The 20,549-nt window shown below is 44.1% G+C and overlaps 1 protein-coding gene across 11 annotated transcripts in view; it reads right to left on the bottom strand.

Annotated features, from left to right (window-relative positions):
* Nucleotides 1–20,549, bottom strand: part of LOC121571092 (calcium/calmodulin-dependent protein kinase type II delta chain) — a 108,644-nt gene that overhangs the window by 24,742 nt on the left and 63,353 nt on the right. For 7 of the 11 annotated variants that reach the window (XM_041882372.2, XM_041882370.2, XM_041882376.2 and 4 more), the window contains exons 5-10: nucleotides 11,992–12,057; nucleotides 10,779–10,851; nucleotides 3,377–3,479; nucleotides 2,542–2,625; nucleotides 1,031–1,125; nucleotides 84–206 (exon numbers count right to left, since the gene is read on the bottom strand). In XM_041882372.2, the coding sequence (XP_041738306.1) occupies nucleotides 84–206; nucleotides 1,031–1,125; nucleotides 2,542–2,625; nucleotides 3,377–3,479; nucleotides 10,779–10,851; nucleotides 11,992–12,057 (544 nt within the window). Of the gene's footprint in view, nucleotides 1–83; nucleotides 207–1,030; nucleotides 1,126–2,541; nucleotides 2,626–3,376; nucleotides 3,480–9,850; nucleotides 9,924–10,778; nucleotides 10,852–11,991; nucleotides 12,058–20,549 lie in introns of all 11 variants that reach the window. The other 4 variants (XM_041882371.2, XM_041882379.2, XM_041882374.2 and 1 more) reach the window with 1 other exon arrangement.

The raw sequence follows: 20,549 nt of genomic DNA, 5'->3' as shown, positions 1-20,549 counted from the left end.
GGTGTTCTCATGGACTGTGTGTTTGAGTTTGTGGGTGTGCGTGTGCGTGTGTGTGATTGTGTGTGTGTGTGTGTGACACGTACGCAGATCCAGGGGTGTTTGAGTGAGTCTGTGGCGGTGACCCTCTTGGCAGGGTTGATGGTCAACATCTTGTTGATCAGGTCTTTGGCATCGGGGGTCACCGTGTCCCACTCAGGGGACGGAAACTGAAGGAGAGAACACAGGGAGAGGCCATGAGGCTGGTCATCCATCAGTCCATCCATCCTCCCATCCCCCCTTCACTTCCTCTCCCCCCATCCAGCTTTGTTTGGAAATGTGTCATTGGAGAAACCAGGACCGATGAGAGAACTGGTAAAATAACTTCACAAGGTTGACAAAAAAACAGAGTCACTGAGGATAAGGTGCATGTAGTCAGAGCTAAATTGGGCTTCAGCCATTGCATCGGGCTGTCCCTGCCTCACTCCTTCTCCTCTCCCCTCCTCCTAAGACTCAATCTGTCTGGGACAGGCGTTGGCATTGGCAGGGGAGAGCAGGGGGAGGGCAAACAGTATGAGGGAACAGCCACAGATAGAAAGACACACAGCCTGTGTTCCAATAGCACGCTGGGAGGGGCAATGCTCAGCCAAGACACAGACAGACAGGATCTGATGTGTCACGTACGGCCTTGTGTCGCTGGGAAAACAAGTGGCTAACACATTTCCTTCTGGTGTAAGAGATACAAACGTCCTATTCCTGCCACTCAAACAGGAGATGAGCCTTGCCTGCTAAAGTTAAATGATTGTGATCAAAGTCTTGGAAACAGTGATGGGAGATTTCTGTATTGATCTAAGAGCAAGCCTGTCTTAAGCTCATGTCAAGAATGTGTGCCCTCACTAACTGTAAGTCGCTCTGGATAAGAGCGTCTGCTAAATGACTAAAATGTAAATGTAGATATCTGCATTAAAGCAAGTGTCAAACACTGCTGTTGGGATGTGTGTGTGTGTGTGTGTGTGTGTGAGCGTGAAAGGGTGTGTGTTGTTGCGGTACTCACGTCGTAGGCCCCAGCCTTGATCTGCTGGTACAGTCTGTGCTGGTCTTCGTCCCAGAAGGGAGGGTAGCCCACCAGCAGAATATAAAGGATCACACCTGGTCACACACAATCAGGGTGATGCCAATTATGAATAAACGTCATTTTAAAAAAATCGCAAGCAGTGTGATAATTATCATTATACTAAAAACTCAGCAAGAGGAGAAATTACAATCAAACTCAGCATGACCCAATTACCCAATAATAATAATAATAATAATATCTAATAATTATAATATCTAATAACAATAATAATATCTAATAATAATATCTGATGACCTTTACTGAGATATATCTATTGGCTCAAATATGCTAATGTTATATGGATGAAGAGGTCGGGAGAGGACAGGAAGTAACTCCCCTACATACAGTAGACTCCACCCACTATAAGGGCTTTCATCATGTCACCATTGCCGTGGTGACAAACAAGCCAAACATTTCAGCACTGTGTTATTCACTGGCTGGTAAGTTACCGGGAGGAGCTGAAGGGCCCTTGATTGGTCAGTAAAGCACTCTAACCAGACTAACAAGTCATTGAGGGGATTTGATTATCTGCCCCGGGTTGCCCCGGTGGGAGGAGTTTGCACAGGATGAAAATTGATTGCATTAGTTTTGGAACCAGGTGCCCCGTTTTGGCCGATTGCGAAGTCGGCTCAGAACAAAAGTGCCATAGGTTAAAGCACGTGGAATAATGAGAAGCAGACACTCTTATCCAGAGCGACTTACAGTTAGTGAGTGCATACATTATTTTTTATACTGCGCCCCCCCCCCGTGGGAAACGAACCCACAACCCTGGCGTTGCAAACGCCATGCTCTACCAACTGAGCTACATCCCTGCCGGCCATTCCCTCCCCTACCCTGGACGATGCTGGGCCAATTGTGCGCCGCCCCATGGGTCTCCCGGTCGCGGCCGGCTACGACAGAGCGTGGATTCGAACCAGGATCTCTAGTGGCACAGCTAGCACTGTGATGCAGTGCCTTAGACCACTGCGCCACTCAGGAGTGTTTTCACATGCAAAGGTGATTGCTTTTGATAAAAACGCTTCATCTGCCTTCCCAATGAAAACTAGTTTGAAAATTCAAACATATATTTTATGGGAAAATGATGCTGTATGTTTCTGAACGATGCAACACGACCGAGCGACGCAAATTACTTTTACATTTGAGAAGGGCACTCCTCCCTCACCGCTTTTGCCCGTTCACGTCACGGGCCATAGACCTGTGCACCGCGGTTCAGCTTAATCGAACGCTGCCATTGTCACCTGGGACTCATGTGTGAATGAGTGTGTTCTAGACATGTAAAGCCCAGGTGGCCTGGCCCTTGATGAGTTATGTAACGAGCAGCTGCAGTGATTAATTCAAGGGGTGTGAACTGGAGGAACTCATCGTCTGTGTAAGAACCATGTTGGCTCTTCATAGTCGGTACTAGCCTTTCCTCAAAGTCAAAGAGACTGTTCTGTTGGGAAGTTCCTTACCACAGGCCCACATGTCCACAGGTTTCCCATAGGGGTCTTTCCTCAGAACCTCCGGGGACAAGTAGCCTGGGGTTCCCGCAAAACCTGGAACAGAGATGAGACATCATAAATGAACTACATTTCCCAAGATGCATCTACACAAGTCAACATTTTTTTGAAAAATAATGCCACATTAGCTGATTAGAGGTCAAATAAATCCAAAATTCAACATTTATGGGCCACGGTTAACAAGCTCCCAAAACTTCTCCACTGGAACGGCCCTCTTGGGTGCTCAATGTGGCTCCCCGCCAAAGAAACGCAACCCACTTATCTAAAAGAACTCCAAGTACCACCAGTGAAGTGGGTAGATGATTCTCAGGTGACAGCCAGCCCAGGGGATTAGGATAATTATTCCTCCATTCTGTGGGATTAGCAGGGAAATAACCCTGTTTATCCACCTTTTAAAACCTGCACTATAAACCCAGAGCACTGACACTCCTCAATGTTTCACACAAGAGACTTCATTTCAGTAGTGGTGGTGAAGCGTTGGCTTTGAAGACTAAGTAAACATCAAAGTACTCTAAAGCTTGTGTGGGTTTAGACATTGTTTATAATAAAACAGGGATCTGTGATGAACAGTAAATGCTTAGTTACACCCTGGGGTTATGTAGTATATATTAAACAACATCAAATGCATGGAGATCAAATTAATGGAGACTTATTACTGTCAAAAAATTTTATAATTGTCAACAAGGCCTTATTTCTTTATTTGTTTCTATTGTTTAAAACAAGTCACCAAATGGACATCTAAGTTGGGGATATTTGAATAGATGTTTTGTGACTGACTGGTACTCACCGAACCATGCCTGCTGGTCTCCCTGCACCTCGATGGCCAGGCCAAAGTCTGCCAACTTCACAGCTGCTCCCTTCAACTTACTGGCTAGGAGCAGATTCTCAGGCTTGGAGAGATGGAGACAGGGTTTCAACACTTCTCATACAGCAATATACATGAAAATTAAGTGTTGGAAACATACCCACTATATTATACAAGTATATTCATTGGAAATATCCCCACTGGGTTGTAGAACCTAGACGGTGGGTCATCTCACCATTGAAAAATAGTATGCTCCTCAATATATGACCAAATTCCATTAACCAAAGTATATTTAGGGACACTAACTCCTCAGTAATAACCCCAATGTGTCCCCTCCTGTGTCCCCGTGGGGCCATGCATGGTCACGGTCACCAAGGTCACTCTCTAGGAAAGCAGCTCTCTATGACTCAATGCTCTCACTCAACACACACTGGGGAACAAATTCCACACCCAGACCAGTGTTAAGTAACAGGGTTGACACTGATACGGACACAGTAACATGGTTGACACGGCGCTAGGAAAGGAGTGGACACAGCTTGATCTTTAGTGAGCCACAAGCGTGTGTAACAGGCCACATGCCGCTGGTCCTGGCGTCTAATTGGTCCGTCTGTCTCTATAGCCCAAGGGGCCGGGCTACAAGGTCAGAGGAGGTCGACAGTGATTCATGTATAGCCAGTGTCGGAACAGGAAGGGGAGGGGCTTAGAGAAAAGGTTACCCTGGGTTCTGGGTTGATGAATAATGCACTTGCTGACATTTTGTAAGCAGCTTCGAGGAGACGTAATTAGTAGAAATGAATCAGGAAGGATATACTTGTAATATAATAACAAACAGGAGATGTGTTGGATGTCAAGTGGGAGCTGTTTCAGAGACCTTTTGGAGCGAAGCTGCTTTGCTTGTGTGGCAAAAACATTAGTTACACTACCTCAAGAACAGTATTCATATTGGTAAATTAAATCCACTTCTATGGCCTAGATATTGCATATGGAGTAGAAATACAAAAGGAATCAATTTCTCAATATCATATAGCAGAGGTAGGCAACCCTGTTCCTGGAGTGCCGCAGGTACTCCAGGGTTTGTCCCAACTAGGCACCACACCTGACCCACTGAGCTAACTGATCAGTTCAATGGTTGCCTAAATTCAACACCTCTGGTCTTCCAGGTTGGTTCAATCAAAAACATGAAGTGACTGCGGCCCTCCAGGACCAGGGTTGCCTGCCCCTGTCGTGTAGCATCGAGTCAAACAGGGCAAATGTATGGTCATTCACTGGTACAGTTAGTAGAGCATTCGTGAGTTGTGATTCGTGCAGATCAGAGGGCGAGGGCAGAGCTCACATGCTACGGTTGGATGGGGGTGGAAAGTGCAGTCAACAGTGCCATGCAGTCATTGCAAACACCCCAACCATCCCACCCTCCATTTCCCCCCCCCAAAAAAGTATGTAACCTGTATGATGAGACTGGAAGGGGACAGGTAAAAATATATATATTTGCAGGCCTCATAACATCATCTTATAACATCACCCTATCGAGTCTTCTCTATAACACATTATCCCTAATGGGCTTTAAATAACGGGCTTCATAACCAAATAAGTAGTTTGGAAAACTCTATATGCCTAACAAGCCCCAAATAGGCTAATCAATACTTTGTAATCTAATCTAAAAGCACATATGAGAACTATAGTGCCTAACCAGTATAGCTTTCAGGACTGGGTAATGAACTGTGATGAGACTGTGGGCTTCCTTCCCTAAGTGCCTTGCTGTGTCTGTGTGTGGATCCCATCTATGTCTCTGTGATCAGGATATATGCCCGGTCCTCAGGGTTCCTGTGCAATGGGTCTAATTTGATTCAGTCTCTCAGCCATAGAGATGTATTTACTCCACGTTCATCTAGCCTGGTTGGCCTTACCAAATCTACCTGGACAAATACACTTGACTTTCTGTCAGTCGCACACACACACACACACACCTACCATTGTGCATACCTCTCAACTTCTATTCCTCTATCTCCCAGCTATCTGTCTCTCTATATCTCCCAGCTATCTGTCTCTCTATATCTCCTAGCTATCTGTCTCTCTATATCTCCTAGCTATCTGTCTCTCTATAGCTCCTAGCTATCTGTCTCTCTATATCTCCCAGCTATCTGTCTCTCTATATCTCCTAGCTATCTGTCTCTCTATATCTCCTAGCTATCTGTCTCTCTATAGCTCCTAGCTATCTGTCTCTCTATAGCTCCTAGCTATCTGTCTCTATATCTCCTAGCTATCTGTCTCTCTATATCTCCTAGCTATCTGTCTCTCTATATCTCCTAGCTATCTGTCTCTCTATATCTCCCAGCTATCTGTCTCTCTATATCTCCTAGCTATCTGTCTCTCTATATCTCCTAGCTATCTGTCTCTCTATATCTCCCAGCTATATGTCTCTCTATATCTCCCAGCTATCTGTCTCTCTACATCTCCCGGCTATCTGTCTCTCTACATCTCCCAGCTATCTGTCTCTCTACATCTCCCAGCTATCTGTCTCTCTATATCTCCTAGCTATCTGTCTCTCTATATCTCCCAGCTATCTGTCTCTCTTTATCTCCAAGCTACCTGTCTCTCTATATCTCCTAGCTACCTGTCTCTCTATATCTCCTAGCTACCTGTCTCTCCACATCTCCCAGCTATCTGTCTCTCTATATCTCCCAGCTATCTGTCTCTCTATATCTCCCAGCTATCTGTCTCTCTATATCTCCCAGCTATCTGTCTCTCTATATCTCCCAGCTATCTGTCTCTCTATATCTCCTAGCTATCTGTCTCTCTATATCTCCCAGCTATCTGTCTCTCTATATCTCCCAGCTATCTGTCTCTCTATATCTCCTAGCTATCTGTCTCTCTATATCTCCCAGCCATCTGTCTCTCTTTATCTCCTAGCTATCTGTCTCTCTTTATCTCCTAGCCATCTGTCTCTTTATTTTGTCTTCAGGGATTTAAACCAGTGGCTTGGTATCTAAACCTAGAGGGAGGGGAGAGAGGACAGGGACAGCCCTGGTCTCTCATGCAGTCATCCAGACCAGCATCATCCAGAGTGGCTTGGCCTCCCGTGTGGACAGACACAGAGGAAGAGAGAGCAACAGCATCAGTGATTAGAGCAGCTGGGAGGAAGAGGAGGACAGAAGGGGAGGAGGAGAGAGGGGGAGGAGGAGTAGAGAGGAGGATGACGACAACAAGAGCGGGAGGACAAGAGGGAAGAGTTCAGTTAAGGGTGAAAGGAAAAAAAGAAGGACAGTGGAGTGAAAGAAAGAGGGATGAAAAAGGAGATGGACAGAAGAGGATAATGTAACGGAAAGGAAAGGTGGAGGAGGCAGAGCTGAACAGAGTGCCGTCAGCATCCAGTACAACAGAAGTCATTGATGCTTGAAGGAACAGCTTGAGAGGGATGTCTGGTCTGATGTACAGTGCCTTCGGAAAGTATTCACAGCCCTTTACTTATTCCCCATTTTGTTGTGAATTCAAAATGGATTCAATTGATAAAATATTTCTCACCCATCTACACACAATAACCCGTAATGACAATGTGAAAACATGTTTTGCAAATGTATTGAAAATAAGATACAGAAATATCTCATTTACATTAGTATTCACACCCCTGAGTCAATACATGTTAGAATTACCTTTGGCAGCGATTACTGCTGTGAGTCTTTCTGGGTAAGTCTTTAAGAGCTTTCCACACCTGGATTGTGCAACATTTGCTCATTATTATTTTCAAAATTATTCAAGCTCTGTCAAATTGGTTGTTGATCATTGCTAGACAACCATTTTCAAGTCTTGCCATAGATTTTCAAGCAGATTTAAGTCAAAACTGTAACTCGGCCACTCGGGAACATTCACCGTCTTCTTAAACAACTCCAGTGTAGATTTGGCCTTCTGTTTTAGGTTATTGTCCTGCTGAAAGGTAAATTAATTTCCCATTATCCCTAAAAACTCCCCATTCCTTAACGATTTCAACCATACCCATAACATGATGCAGCCACCACTATATTTGAAAATATGGAGAGTGGTACTCAGCAATGTGTTGGATTGTATTTGCCCCAAACATATAATATTTTATTAACAAAAAATATATATTATTGCTTTGCCAGATTATTTGCAGTATTACTTTAGTGCCTTGTTACAGACAGGATGCATGTTTTGAAATATTTGTATTCTGTACAAGCTTCCTTTTTTCACTCTGTCAATTAGGTTAGCATTGAGGAGTAACTACAATGTTGTTGATCCATCCTCAGTTTTCTCCTATCACCTCTAACTGTTTTAAAGTCACCATTGGCCTCATGGTGAAATCTCTGAGCGGTTTCCTTCCTCTCCGGCAACTGAGTTAAGAAAGGCACCTGCATCTTTGTAGTGACTGGGTGTATTGATACACCATCCAAAGTGTAATTAATAACTTCTCCATGCTCAAAGGGATATTCAATGTCTGGAAAATCTCCCTGGTCTTTGTGGTTGACTCTGTGTTTCAAATTTACTGCTCAACTGAGGGACCTTACAGATAATTGTATATGTGGGGTACAGAGATGAGGTAGTCATTCACAAATCATGTTAAACACTATTATTGCACATAATTAAGCACATTTTTACTGCTGAACTTATTTAGGCTTGCCATAACAAAGGGATTGACTACTTATTGACTCAAGACATTACAGCTTTTAATTTTGTATTAATTTGTAACATTTCCTAAAAACATTATTCCACTTTGACATTATGGGGTGTTGTGTGTAGGCCAGTGACCAAAAAAATCTAAGTTTAAATCATTTAAAATGCAGGCTATAACCAGTGGTGTAAAGTACTTAAGTAAAAATACTTTAAAGTACTACTTAAGTAGTTTTTTGGGGTTTCTGTACTTCAATATTTATATTTTTGACAACTTTTTTGTTGTTTTACTCCACTACATTCCTAAAGAAAATAATGTACTTTTTACTCCATACACATCCCTGACACCCAAAAGTACTCGTTACATTCTGAATGCTTAGCAGGAACGGAAAATGGTCCAATTCACACAATTATCAAGAGAACATCCCTGGTCATCCTTACTGCCTCTGATCTGGCGGACTCACTAAACACAAATGATTCGTTTGTAAATGATGTCTGAGTGTTGGAGTGTGCCGCTGGCTATCCGTAAATTAAAATGCCATCTGGTTTGCTTAACATAATGAATTTGAAATCATTTACACTTTTACTTTTGATACTTAAGTATTTTTGAGCAATTACATTTACTTTTGATACTTAAGTATATTTAAAACCAAATACTTTTTTACTTTTACTCAAGTAGTATTTTACTGGGTGACTTTCACTTTTACTTGAGTCATTCTCTATTAAGGTATCTTTAATTTTACTCAAGTATGACAATTGGGTACTTTTTACACCACTGGCTGTAACAACAAAATGTGGAAAAAGTCAAGGGTTATGAATACTTTCTGAAGGCACTGTAGTCAGTCTGTGTATGGTCTGGTGGAGACAGTTACGAGGGTGGCAGTCTAGACTGTGTCCATCAATTACATGTAGGTTAGTTAGATACAATGGTACTGTCCAGTGCGGTTACAGTGTGTCTGTTGTCAAAATTACTGTATGCATGAGTGTGTGTGTGTGTGTCAATATGGGTCACCCCCACACCTACACACACACACACACACGTGTCACAGCAGTCCGAAGCCTTTCATCCGCCTCTTTCATGCTTGTTGTTTGTTTTGTTCATATTTGTTTGTCTTTGTCTATTCCACCGCTCTCCATGGTAACAGCCCGGCAGCAGCCAATCAGAGCCCTGCCTGAGGGGGCCGAATGCAAACACGGGGTGATTATTTCAGGAGCTCCTGACTGCACCTGGCTCATTTGATTTGCAAATTTGAGTTGTGGACGGGGGTGGTGGGATAGCAGAAGGGGTTTAACAATGGCAAGTCTCCAAATCCTACTACTTTCGCTCATCCTCCGCTCCTACTTCTGTCACTTTTTTAACGAGGCCTGTTTTTATGCACCGTTTTCTAACTTGGAGGAATTGCAGGTCCCATTTCCGCCTCCGTACGGCCACTGTTCTGTGGACCAACTCAGTGCCTCATTGAAGGTGTGGGCGTATTAGGTCGACATGCCTTTCCAAAAGTTCCCACTAAGACTTTGCCTTTCCGTAACGACCATTTCATCAGCTTCACAGTAACTTCTAACAGGCAGAGCCATCACTAATGGAAAAGGGATCATCAGAGTCAGTAGAATATTTGACCCTGTAATTGGCTCTGTGGTTCTCTCGTCTCAACTGAACCAGACGTGTCGGAGACAGTCTATCAAAGTTCTTAAAGGCAAACGGATGAATCTGAAAGTCAGTCTGGACGAATGAAGTCTCTCTGGAACTAGAGGAGGAAGAAGAGGAGAGGAATGAGAGGAGGAAGAAGGAAGGAGAGGAGGAAGGGCTGTGTTTGTCTTCCCAGCGTCTCTACTCACCTTGAGGTCGCGGTGGACCACGCCCGTCTGGTGGCAGTGGAGCACGGCCTCGAGGATCTGCTGAATGCAATGACTGCATGCAAACACCAGGGGGCGTAGGTTATTGACGAGCTCACACTCACTGTCTGTGCCATGCGCTCTGCTTGAGACGGGGGCAGCAGTGGTGGTGGTGGTGGTGGGGATGATGTTTGAGTGGTTCTTTACTACCCCCCCCCCCCCACTACCATACTAGTACCCCGGTATAGAGCAAATGTATTTACCCAATTGGATGTGATTGCCTTGAATATAAGGGAAAGGCAAGGTCGTTGAGATTTTAATAAGTGATTGAGGCTATAAGATTGGCGTGAATTTATACAAAAGTGTGTTCTGATTGCACCATTATGAACCAGGACATCTGTTTTTGACATCATCACCCACCAACCCACATTCGCTGTACCCCCGGGTCTTAAAACAGAAGTGGTGTTGGCTCCCCGCCGGCTGTGAGCTCGACCCTTGGGAGGGCGAGGGGGGAGGTGGATGTATTGATACTATTTAAACTCCCCAACCCCTAAAACAAAGGGGCTTATCAAATCCCTCCAGGACCCAAGCTCACAGCAGGCGTTCAAGGCAGAGAGCCGAGGACCAGGAAAGAGATTCTACATGCACGTCGTGTATTTACAGAGGAGGGCAAGGTGAGCTGTGTCACCTCATCGCCCTGCCGCCCCAGCCCCCTGGTGGGCCACCTGACCCCAGCCACAAGTAGTGATTGGTGGACGGGTGGGGGTCAGGTGGCTGGTGGTTGGGTACGGACGGAAAGGAGGAGGAAAGCTGCTTGTGTGGGTAGGAGGTGAGGGGTGTTGGTGGTTGTTAATTTGTGGTGGAATGCGGGCGGGCAGGCGGGCGAGTGGGCCGGCATGGTGCCAGCATAGCCTCTGTGTTGTGTACTGACCTTCATGTCCCTGTGAACTATACCACTTTGGTGACAATGATTTACACTTTCTAGAATCTGCTGTATGCATTGGCTGTGGAGGAGAGAGACAAGGCCAGAAGGAGGAGAGAGACAAGGCCAGAAGGAGGAGAGAGACAAGGCCAGAAGGAGGACAGAACACACATCAGAGAACAGAAGAAACAAAACTGAAAACCAAAATGAGAAACGGAAATAATATAAAAAGTAAAAATTCAAGAGAGATGTAGAGTAAAGTTCACATTTTGTTCTACCTCAACCTTTGGAAAGTGGTAAAGCCATTTCTTTCACAAGAATTCGAATAATTGACTTCCAATGCCAGAAATGATAAAATAACAATCTTTTAACAGTCTTACTTTAAAGGGATACTTGGGGATTTTGGCCGTTTTTATGTCTCTGCGTTCAGTTTGAAGGAAGTTGCTAACTAGCGCTAGTGCGATTGCTAACTGACGTTAGCGCAATGACTGGAAGTCTATGGGTATCTGCTAGCATAGGCTTCGCATTGGCTCGCGAAACTACCTCTAACTTCCTTCATAAAAATTGTATCCATGAGTTCATCTTAGGAAGTAGATAGAAGGCTTCCTTGCCAAAATCCCAGAATATCCCTTTAAATTGAACAGTACTTTTTGGAATGAGTAGAAACAGTCAGATTAGAATGAGACAATTTCAAAAACTCTCAGGTCATCGTTTGTTAATGAAGCATGCTATACAGGAAGAAATATAAGGAATAGATCTGCAGACTGCAGCCTCGTATGATAGCAGAGCAACAGAAAACAGAAGGAAAACAGAAGATTCTATTCATAAGATACATTAGACAGCACACACTTATATATAATACAGATACTATAAACACTACTACTAAACTACAGAAAGAGGGTGCATGCAGTAACACACTTATAGATTATTCATAGTTACTAACTACTGTAACTGCTCATTGTAGTGTGTGTGTGTGTGCGGACATGCGCCAAATGTTCCTGCACGTGTGTATGTATGTGTTATGTAGAAACAGTAAATGTATCACTGTCCTCATTAAATGATGGCATTTTAAAACTAACTTTAACTCTAGTGATGAAAAATCCTCAACTTACTGTACACACAATTACCTACAATGTGTGGTTTCAGGTCCACTGATGTGTGTTTGACTAGACCAGGAACATAGCTTCTGTGAAGAGAGTGTGTGAATCTGTGTGAGTCTGACCTGGCGTCTGCTTCGCTGTAGTACTCTCTGGCTACGATATCCTCAAACAGCTCTCCACCAGTCACCCTGGACGAGAGAGAGGGCAAAATGAGACGTGCTAACAGCTCCCCACCAGTCTCCCTGGAAGATGGGGCAAAATGAGACGTGCTAACAGCTCCCCACCATTCACCCTGGAAGAGAGGGCAAAATGAGACGCGTTAATTCCAAGCTAGAAGTTCGGAACACAGCGGGAGACCCGGAGAACAGGGTTGCAATTAGCTATGCAAATCTGCCGTTCAGGCATCTTCAAGGAGGAGAGAGAAAGGATATTTGAGAGATAAAAATATGTCATGAATGAAACAAAACACGACAATTATGCTTGTCCTTTCTGATCATTAGAATAACAGAATAACACACTCCAATGGTGTTAGAATCTCAACATTTGTTGTTCACACTAGATTGGAATTCTGTGTACTACAGTGAGCTAAAATGTCCCATATTCCAAGTGTTATTTTAAGGAACTGGGCAACACAGGAGATGGGAATGTTTTATGTAACCACTCTTGGCACTGGAACGACACCAGACTGTTATACTTGGACTGTGTTCAGAGTGCGCACATACATACATACATACATACATACATACAGTTGAAGTCAGAAGTTTACATCACAAATTTCTTGTTAACAAACTATAGTTTTGTGCATGACACAAGTAAATTTTTCCAACAATTGTTTACAGACAAATGGGTCTTCCAAATGAACAATGACCCCAAGCATACTTCCAAATTTGTGGCAAAATGGCTTAAGGACAACAAAGTCAAGGTATTGGAGTGGCCATCACAAAGCCCTGACCTCAATCCTATAGACAATTTGTGGGCAGAACTGAAAAAGCGTGTGCGAGCAAGGAGGCCTACAAACCTGACTCAGTTACACCAGCTCTATCAGGAGGAATGGGCCAAAATTCACCCAACTTAGTGTGGGAAGCTTGTGGAAGGCTACCCGAAATGTTTGACCCAAGTTAAACAATTTAAAGGCAATCTTACCAAATACTAATAGAGTGTATGTAAACTTCTGATCCACTGGGAATGTGATGAAATAAATAAAAGCTGAAATAAATAATTCTCTACTATTATTCTGACATTTGACATTCTTAAAATAAAGTGTTGATCCTAATTGACCTAAGACAGGGAATTTTTACTAGGATTTAATTGTCAGGAAATGTGAAAAACTGAGTTTAAATGTTTTTGGCTAAGGTGTATGTAAACTTCCGACTTCAACTGTACATGACACACACACACACACACACACACACACTTAGTATTAGCCTACGCCATAATTTCATGCTAAAGGTTATAGGGAACTGAAGGAGGTCACAACAGTTAATCTCAAATATCTCTCAAAGTAAATTTGTTCAGACTTTCGCATCTCTATTTTTAATTCCCATCCATTTGATAAAGTAGTCTCTCCAGTTTGAATCTGACTTTAGTTTCTCTTTTTGCCTATGCCTAATTTTCTGCTCCTAAATGTAAACTACTGCTGCACAATACATGCTATTTTTCTCTATATGTAAGCACTATTGTTTTGCATGAAAGGTTTGTCAAAGTCATTGTCCCCAAAGCTCTATCCAAACAACCTTTGTCTGGCCTACTGTCACATCAGACACACCACAGGCATTGTCAAATGCATTCCCGCAATGCTTTCAATTTTCTCTCTCCATATAATGCAGTAGTAAGAAGTGGTCGTTCATTGAATGGAGGAACACATTAAAATATTAAAGGCAGGCAGGTGGATATAATAAAAGTATTCTATCCATGGTCAATGTGATTTAGCCTCATTACGGTCTTATTGTTTGTTGTCATTGTTTTTTTGGGGTAAAAATATAGAAAAGCTTTCATCCCTTTAATTCACTCATCTCAGCTGTTTTTTTTTTTACCGACCATTAGTCAAATTAAATGCAGCATTTCAAATATATTGGAACCGATTCCCCTTACAGCTATCAAATTAAACACCGCCAAACTGCTACCAATACACGAGGGACTGGTAGAGAGAGAGCAAAAGAGAGAGGAAGTAACGGTCTTGGTAATGGTTTTCTTCTGAAGTGATATTGATCTGCGCGTCCAAAAATTTTGAAATATGGAGCTAATATGCGATGATGAGAGAGTATATAGAGAAACACAGGGGAGATCGAGAGAGAGAGCTGTAGTGAAGGAACACTAATCAAATCACTCAGGTCAAAAGGTTAGGGTTCAAACCAACTGATTTATAAGAGGCCAGGCAAACAGTACTCTAAATCAATACTGTAATGTGTCCCCTCTAGACCAGATTACCTCAGATGTCCAAACTCTGGGGCACTTAACTAGGGGCCTCTGGGGCAGTTCTAGGCTTTAACTAGGGGCCTCTGGGGCAGTTCTAGGTTTTAACTAGGGGCCTCTGGGGCAGTTCTAGGCTTTAACTAGGGGCCTCTGGGGCAGTTCTAGGCTTTAACTAGGGGCCTCTGGGGCAGTTCTAGGCTTTAACTAGGGGCCTCTGGGGCAGTTCTAGGCTTTAACTAGTTCTGAGAGATTTTCATTGTCAGGTCACATGTTCAGGAAAAACTCTGGTCCCTACTTATTAAACATAGGCTACTTCTATAGAGGACTGAGATTAAGGTTATGACACAGGGACTATCCAGCCTGAACATAGGCTAGCTCTATAGAGGACTGAGGGACAGGGACTGAGGGACAGGGACTATCCAGCCTGAACATAGGCTACTTCTATAGAGGACTGAGATTAAGGTTATGACACAGGGACTATCCAGCCTGAACATAGGCTAGCTCTATAGAGGACTGAGGGACAGGGACTGAGGGACAGGGACTATCCAGCCTGAACATAGGCTAGCTCTATAGAGGACTGAGGGACAGGGACTGAGGGACAGGGACTATCCAGCCTGAACATAGGCTAGCTCTATAGAGGACTGATGGACAGGGACTGAGGGACAGGGACTATCCAGCCTGAACATAGGCTAGCTCTATAGAGGACTGAGGGACAGGGACTGAGGGACAGGGACTATCCAGCCTGAACATAGGCTAGCTCTATAGAGGACTGAGGGACAGGGACTGAGGGACAGGGACTATCCAGCCCACTTTGATACCTATTGTGCATAGCCTCCATTGGTGCATAGCCTCCATTTTAGAATGGGTACCACTAAGCTATATAGAATTGTTTTAAGAAGGTCATGAATTTTACGACACCTTGAAGTATCAAATATCTATATTAAAAATATTATTTGATTAAAATATATTTTTGGCCTTGCTATTAGCCCATACAAACGGATTGAATAACACATTCATTATATGGAACAACAGATTGTCCCCCAACAAATCAAAAGGAAAATTGTTCTCAAGTGTCTGTCCTATATCTGAGAGAGATAATTGTGCTATTTTGTGTGTTTTTTCACATTGTTTGCAACTTATTTTGTACATAATGTTGATGCTACCGTCTCTTATGACTGAAAAGAGCTTCTGTATATCAGAACAGCGATTACTCACCTCGAACTGGACAAAGATTTTTTCTTTAATGAGTCTGATGCAAAGGATATAATGTTGCTCCCAGACAAGGCCCAAATCCCCATCATTCGCATGAAGAAAATACGGAAATACAGGGAGCGGAGATCAGGGTGCCTTGTGAGAATTTGTCAGCGAGTGAGTAAACCGCCTCTACCATCCATTCTATTGCCCAACATGTAATCACTGGAGAATAAACTGGATGAGTTCCGTTCGAGCCCATCCTACCAACGGGACATTAAAAACACAGAGTCGTGGCTGAACGCCGACACGAAAAATATACAGTTGGCTGGGATTTCCGTGCATCGGCAGAACAGAACAGCTACGTCCGGTAAGATGAGGGGTAGGGGTGTGTGTCTATTTGTCAATAACAGCTGGTGCACGATGTCTAATATTAAGGTAGTCTCAAGGTATTGCTCACCTGAGGTAGAGTATCTCATGATAAGCTGTAGACCACACGATCTACCAAGAGAGTTTTCATATATATTTTTCGTAGCCGTCTATTCACCACCAGAAACCGATGCTGGCACTAAGACCGCACTCAACGAGCTGTATAAGGCTTCATCAATAAGTCCATCGACGACGTCGTCCCAACAGTGACCGTACGTACATATCCCAACCAGAAGCCATAGATTACAGGCAACCTCCGCACCGAGCTAAAGGCTAGAGCTGCCGCTTTCAAGAAGCGGGACACTAATCCGGACGCTTATAAGAAATCCTGCTATGCCCTCAGACGAACAATCAAGCAGGCAAAGCGTCAATACAGGACTAAGATTGAAAATTCTACTACACCAGCTCTGACGCTCGTCGGATGTGGCAGGGCTTGCAAACTATTATGGACTACAAAGGGAAACCCAGCCACAAGCTGCCCAGTGACGCGAGCCTATCAGATGGGCTAAATGCCTTTTATGCTCACGGGGGGTCAGTATGAAAATTTATGCACTCACTAACTAAGTCGCTCTGGATAAGAGCGTCTGCTAAATTACTAAAATTTCAAAATGTAAATGCTTGCGTCAAGGCAAGCAACACTGAAGCATGCATGAGAGCACCAGCTGTTCCGGACGACTGTGTGATCACGCTCTCCGCAGCCGATGTGAGCAAGCCCTTTAAACAGGTAAACATTCATAAGGCTGCGGGGCGGGACGGAATACCAGGACGTGTACTCAGAGCATGCACGGACCAACTGGCAAGTGTCTTCACTGACATTTTCAACCACTCCCTGACCGAGTCTGTAATACCTACATGTTTCAAGCAGACCACCATAGTTCCTGTGCCCAAGAAAGTGAAGGTAACGTGCCTAAATGACTACCGTCCCATAGCACTCACATCAGTAGCCATGCAGTGCTTTGAAAGGCTGGTCACGGCTCACATCAACACCATCATCCCGGAAACCGTAGACCCACCTCCAATTCGCATACCGCCCCAACAGATGACGCAATCTCAATCACACTCCACACTGCCCTTTTCCACCTGGACAAAAGGAAAACCTATATGAAAATGCTGTTTATTGATTAGAGCTCAGCGTTCAACACCATAGTGCCCACAAAGCTCATCACTAAGCTAAGGACCCTGGGACTAAACACCTTCCTCTGCAACTGGATCCTGGATTTCCTGATGGGCTACCCCCAGGTGGTAAGGGTAGGCAACAACACATCTGCCACACTGATCCTCAACACGGGGGTCCCTCAGGGGTGCATGCTTAGTCCCCTCCTGTACTCCCTGTTCACCCACGACTTCGTGGCCAAGCACGACATCCAACATCATCATTACATTTGCTGACGACACAACGGTGGTAGGCCTGATCACCGACAACGATGAGACAGCCTATAGGGAGGAGGTCAGAGACCTGGCAGTGTGGTGCAAGGACAACAACCTCTTCCTCAACGTGAGCAAGACAAAGGAGATGATCATGGACTACAGGAAAAGGAGAACCGAACACGCACCCATTCACATCGACAGGGCTGTAGTTGAGCGGGTCAAGAGCTTCAAGTTCCTTGGTGTCCACATCACCAATAAACTATCATGGTCCAAACACACCAAGAAAGTTGTGAAGAGGGCACGACAATGCCTTTTTCCCCTCAGGAGACTGAAAAGATTTGGCATGGGTTCCCAGATCCTCATAAAGTTCCACAGCTGCACCATCGAGAGCATCCTGGCCGGTTGCATCACCGCCTGGTATGGCAACTGCTCGGCATTCGACCGTAAGGCTATAAAGGGTAGTGCGTACAGCCCAAGCATCCTGCCATCCAAGACTTAAATACTAGGCAGTGTCAGAGGAAGGCCCCAAAAAATTGTCAAATACTCCAGTCACCCAAGTCATAGACTGTTCTCTCTGCTACCGCACAGGAAGTGGTACCGGAGCGCCAAGTCTAGTTTCAATAGGCTCCTTAACAGCTTCTACCCCCAAGCCATAAGACTGCTGAACAACTAATCAAATGGTCACCCGGACTATTTACAGTGACACCTCCCCCCTTTGTAATTACACTGCTGCTACTTGCTGTTTATTATCTATGCATTTTACATTTGCATAGTCACTTTACCCCTACCTACATGTACAAATTACCTCGACTAACCTGTACCCCCGTACATTGACTCTGTACCGGTACCCCCTGTATATAGCCTCATTATTGTTATTTTATTGTGTTACTTATTTTTTATAATTTTTTTTAAACTTTAGTTAATTTAGTAAATATTTTCTTAACTCTATTTCTTGAACTGCATTGTTGGTTAAGGGCTTGTAAGTAAGCATTTCATGGTAAGGTCTACACCTGTTGTATTTGGCGCATGTGACAAATACAATTTGGTTTGATTTATTTTGGTCACTAAACAGTCTCCATACAGTATACTTCCATGCATTCCAAAACAACACGCGTTTGTGAGAGTCTCACCTTTACACAGAGGGGACTTATTAGTATGTACCCCAAACTCTGCATACAGAAGATGACAGATCGGCTGTACCGACTTCAGACAAAATCCCAAGACGAGGGTCGAAGAGCAAAACGGAGAGAAGAAGAAGATGTCTCACCTTTTACCTTTCACCACAGATGCGGCGGTGTTACATAGGCGGATGCGGTGGATTGAGACGCATTCCAATGCAAAAAAAGATTTCTCTAGCTTAAACTGACAGATTTTTATGGGGATGTTTTTATTACGCTAATTAGATTTCCGTGGGGGCGCAGACTTAGACCTTAGGGGGTTAAAATAAGGACACTTCCCCCCCCCCGGTGTAGGGCAATTGCCCCCCAGTGTAGGGCAGGCACATAAACTGCCTGGAGGGCTTCCCTCAGGATAGCGCGCATCTGTGTGTGTGTGTACATGTTTAGTGCGACTTCATTTCTTTTGAGGCCACCTTCATTAGGCCCTTATCTATGGATTTCACATGACTGAGCAGGGGCGCAGCCATGGGTGGGCCTGGGAGGACATAGACCTACCCACTTGGGAGCCAGGCACACCCACTGGGGAGCCATGCCCAGCCAATCAGAATGAGTTTTTCCCTACAAAAGGGCTTATTACATGCAGAAATACTACTCAGTTTCATCAGCTATCCGGGTGGCTGGTCTCAGACAATCCTGCAGGTGAAGAAGCCGAATGTGGATGTCCTGGGCTGGTGTGGTTACACGTGGTCTGCGGTTGTGAGGCCGGTTGGACGTACTGCCAAATTCTCTAAAACAACGTTGGAGGCGGCTTATGCTAGAGAAAATGTACATTCAATTCTCTAGCAAGAGCTCTGGTGGACATTCCTGCAGTTAGCATGTCAATTGAACACTCCCTCAAAACTTGAGACATCTGTGGCATTATGATAAAACTGCACATTTTAAAGTGGCCTTTTATTGTCCCCAGCACAAGGTGCACCTGTGTAATGATCATGCGGTTTAATCAGCTTCTTGATATGCCAGACCTGTCAGGTGGATGGATTACATTACATTACATTGGCAAAGGAAAATTTGAGAGAAATAAGCTTTTTGTGCTTATGGAACATTTCTGGGATCATTTATTTCAGCTCATGAAACATGGGACCAACACTTTACATGTTGCGTTTATGTGTGATGTATCCTTCCTTTCCTTTGGTTATGTAAATTCCCCAGAAGGGAGCAGTGAAGTGACAAGACAACAGAGAAAAGAAAGAGCGAGTTGCTGAAGGGAAGATGGTAAAAGGTGAACAGATGTTAGGAGAGGTCATCTACGGATCTGTGTTAGTTATTCCCAAGCCTGGAGAGCTTCTGGAGAGACACACACATGGTGGAAATATAAATAGTATTCAGGTTTATCTAACAATGACTACATTTACAGTGTGCATACAACCAAGGAACATGGTGTAGCAAAGAGCTGAATACACAGTACTCATTCAGTACAGCATATACAGTGAGGGAAAAAAGTACTTGATCCCCTGCTGATTTTGTACGCTTGCCCACTGACAAAGAAATGATCAGTCTATAATTTTAATGGTAGGTTTATTTGAACTGTGAAAGACAGAATAACAACAACAAAATCCAGAAAAACACATGTCAAAAATGTTATAAAATGATTTGCATTTTAATGAGGGAAATAAGTATTTGACCCCTCTGCAAAACATGACTTATTACTTGGTGGCAAAACCCTTGTTGGCAATCACAGAGGTCAGACGTTTCTTGTAGTTGGCCACTAGTTTTGCACACATCTAAGGAGGGATTTTGTCCCACTCCTCTTTGCAGATCTTCTCCAAGTCATTAAGGTTTCGAGGCTGACGTTTGGCAACTCGAACCTTCAGCTCCCGCCACAGATTTTCTATGGGATTAAGGTCTGGAGACTGGCTAGGCCACTCCAGGACCTTAATGTGCTCCTTCTTGAGCCACTCTTTTGTTGCCTTGGCCGTGTGTTTTGGGTCATTGTCATGCTAGAATACCCATCCACGACCCATTTTCAATGCCCTGGCTGAGGAAAGGAGGTTCTCTCCCAAGATTTGACGGTACATGGCCCCGTCCATCGTCCCTTTGATGCGGTGAAGTTGTCCTGTCCCCTTAGCAGAAAAACACTCCCAAAGCATAATGTTTCCACCTTC

Source organism: Coregonus clupeaformis, chromosome 8, assembly GCF_020615455.1.
Source record: "Coregonus clupeaformis isolate EN_2021a chromosome 8, ASM2061545v1, whole genome shotgun sequence".
NCBI classification, from domain to species: domain Eukaryota; kingdom Metazoa; phylum Chordata; class Actinopteri; order Salmoniformes; family Salmonidae; genus Coregonus; species Coregonus clupeaformis.
This window is presented reverse-complemented; position numbering and strand designations above follow the sequence as displayed.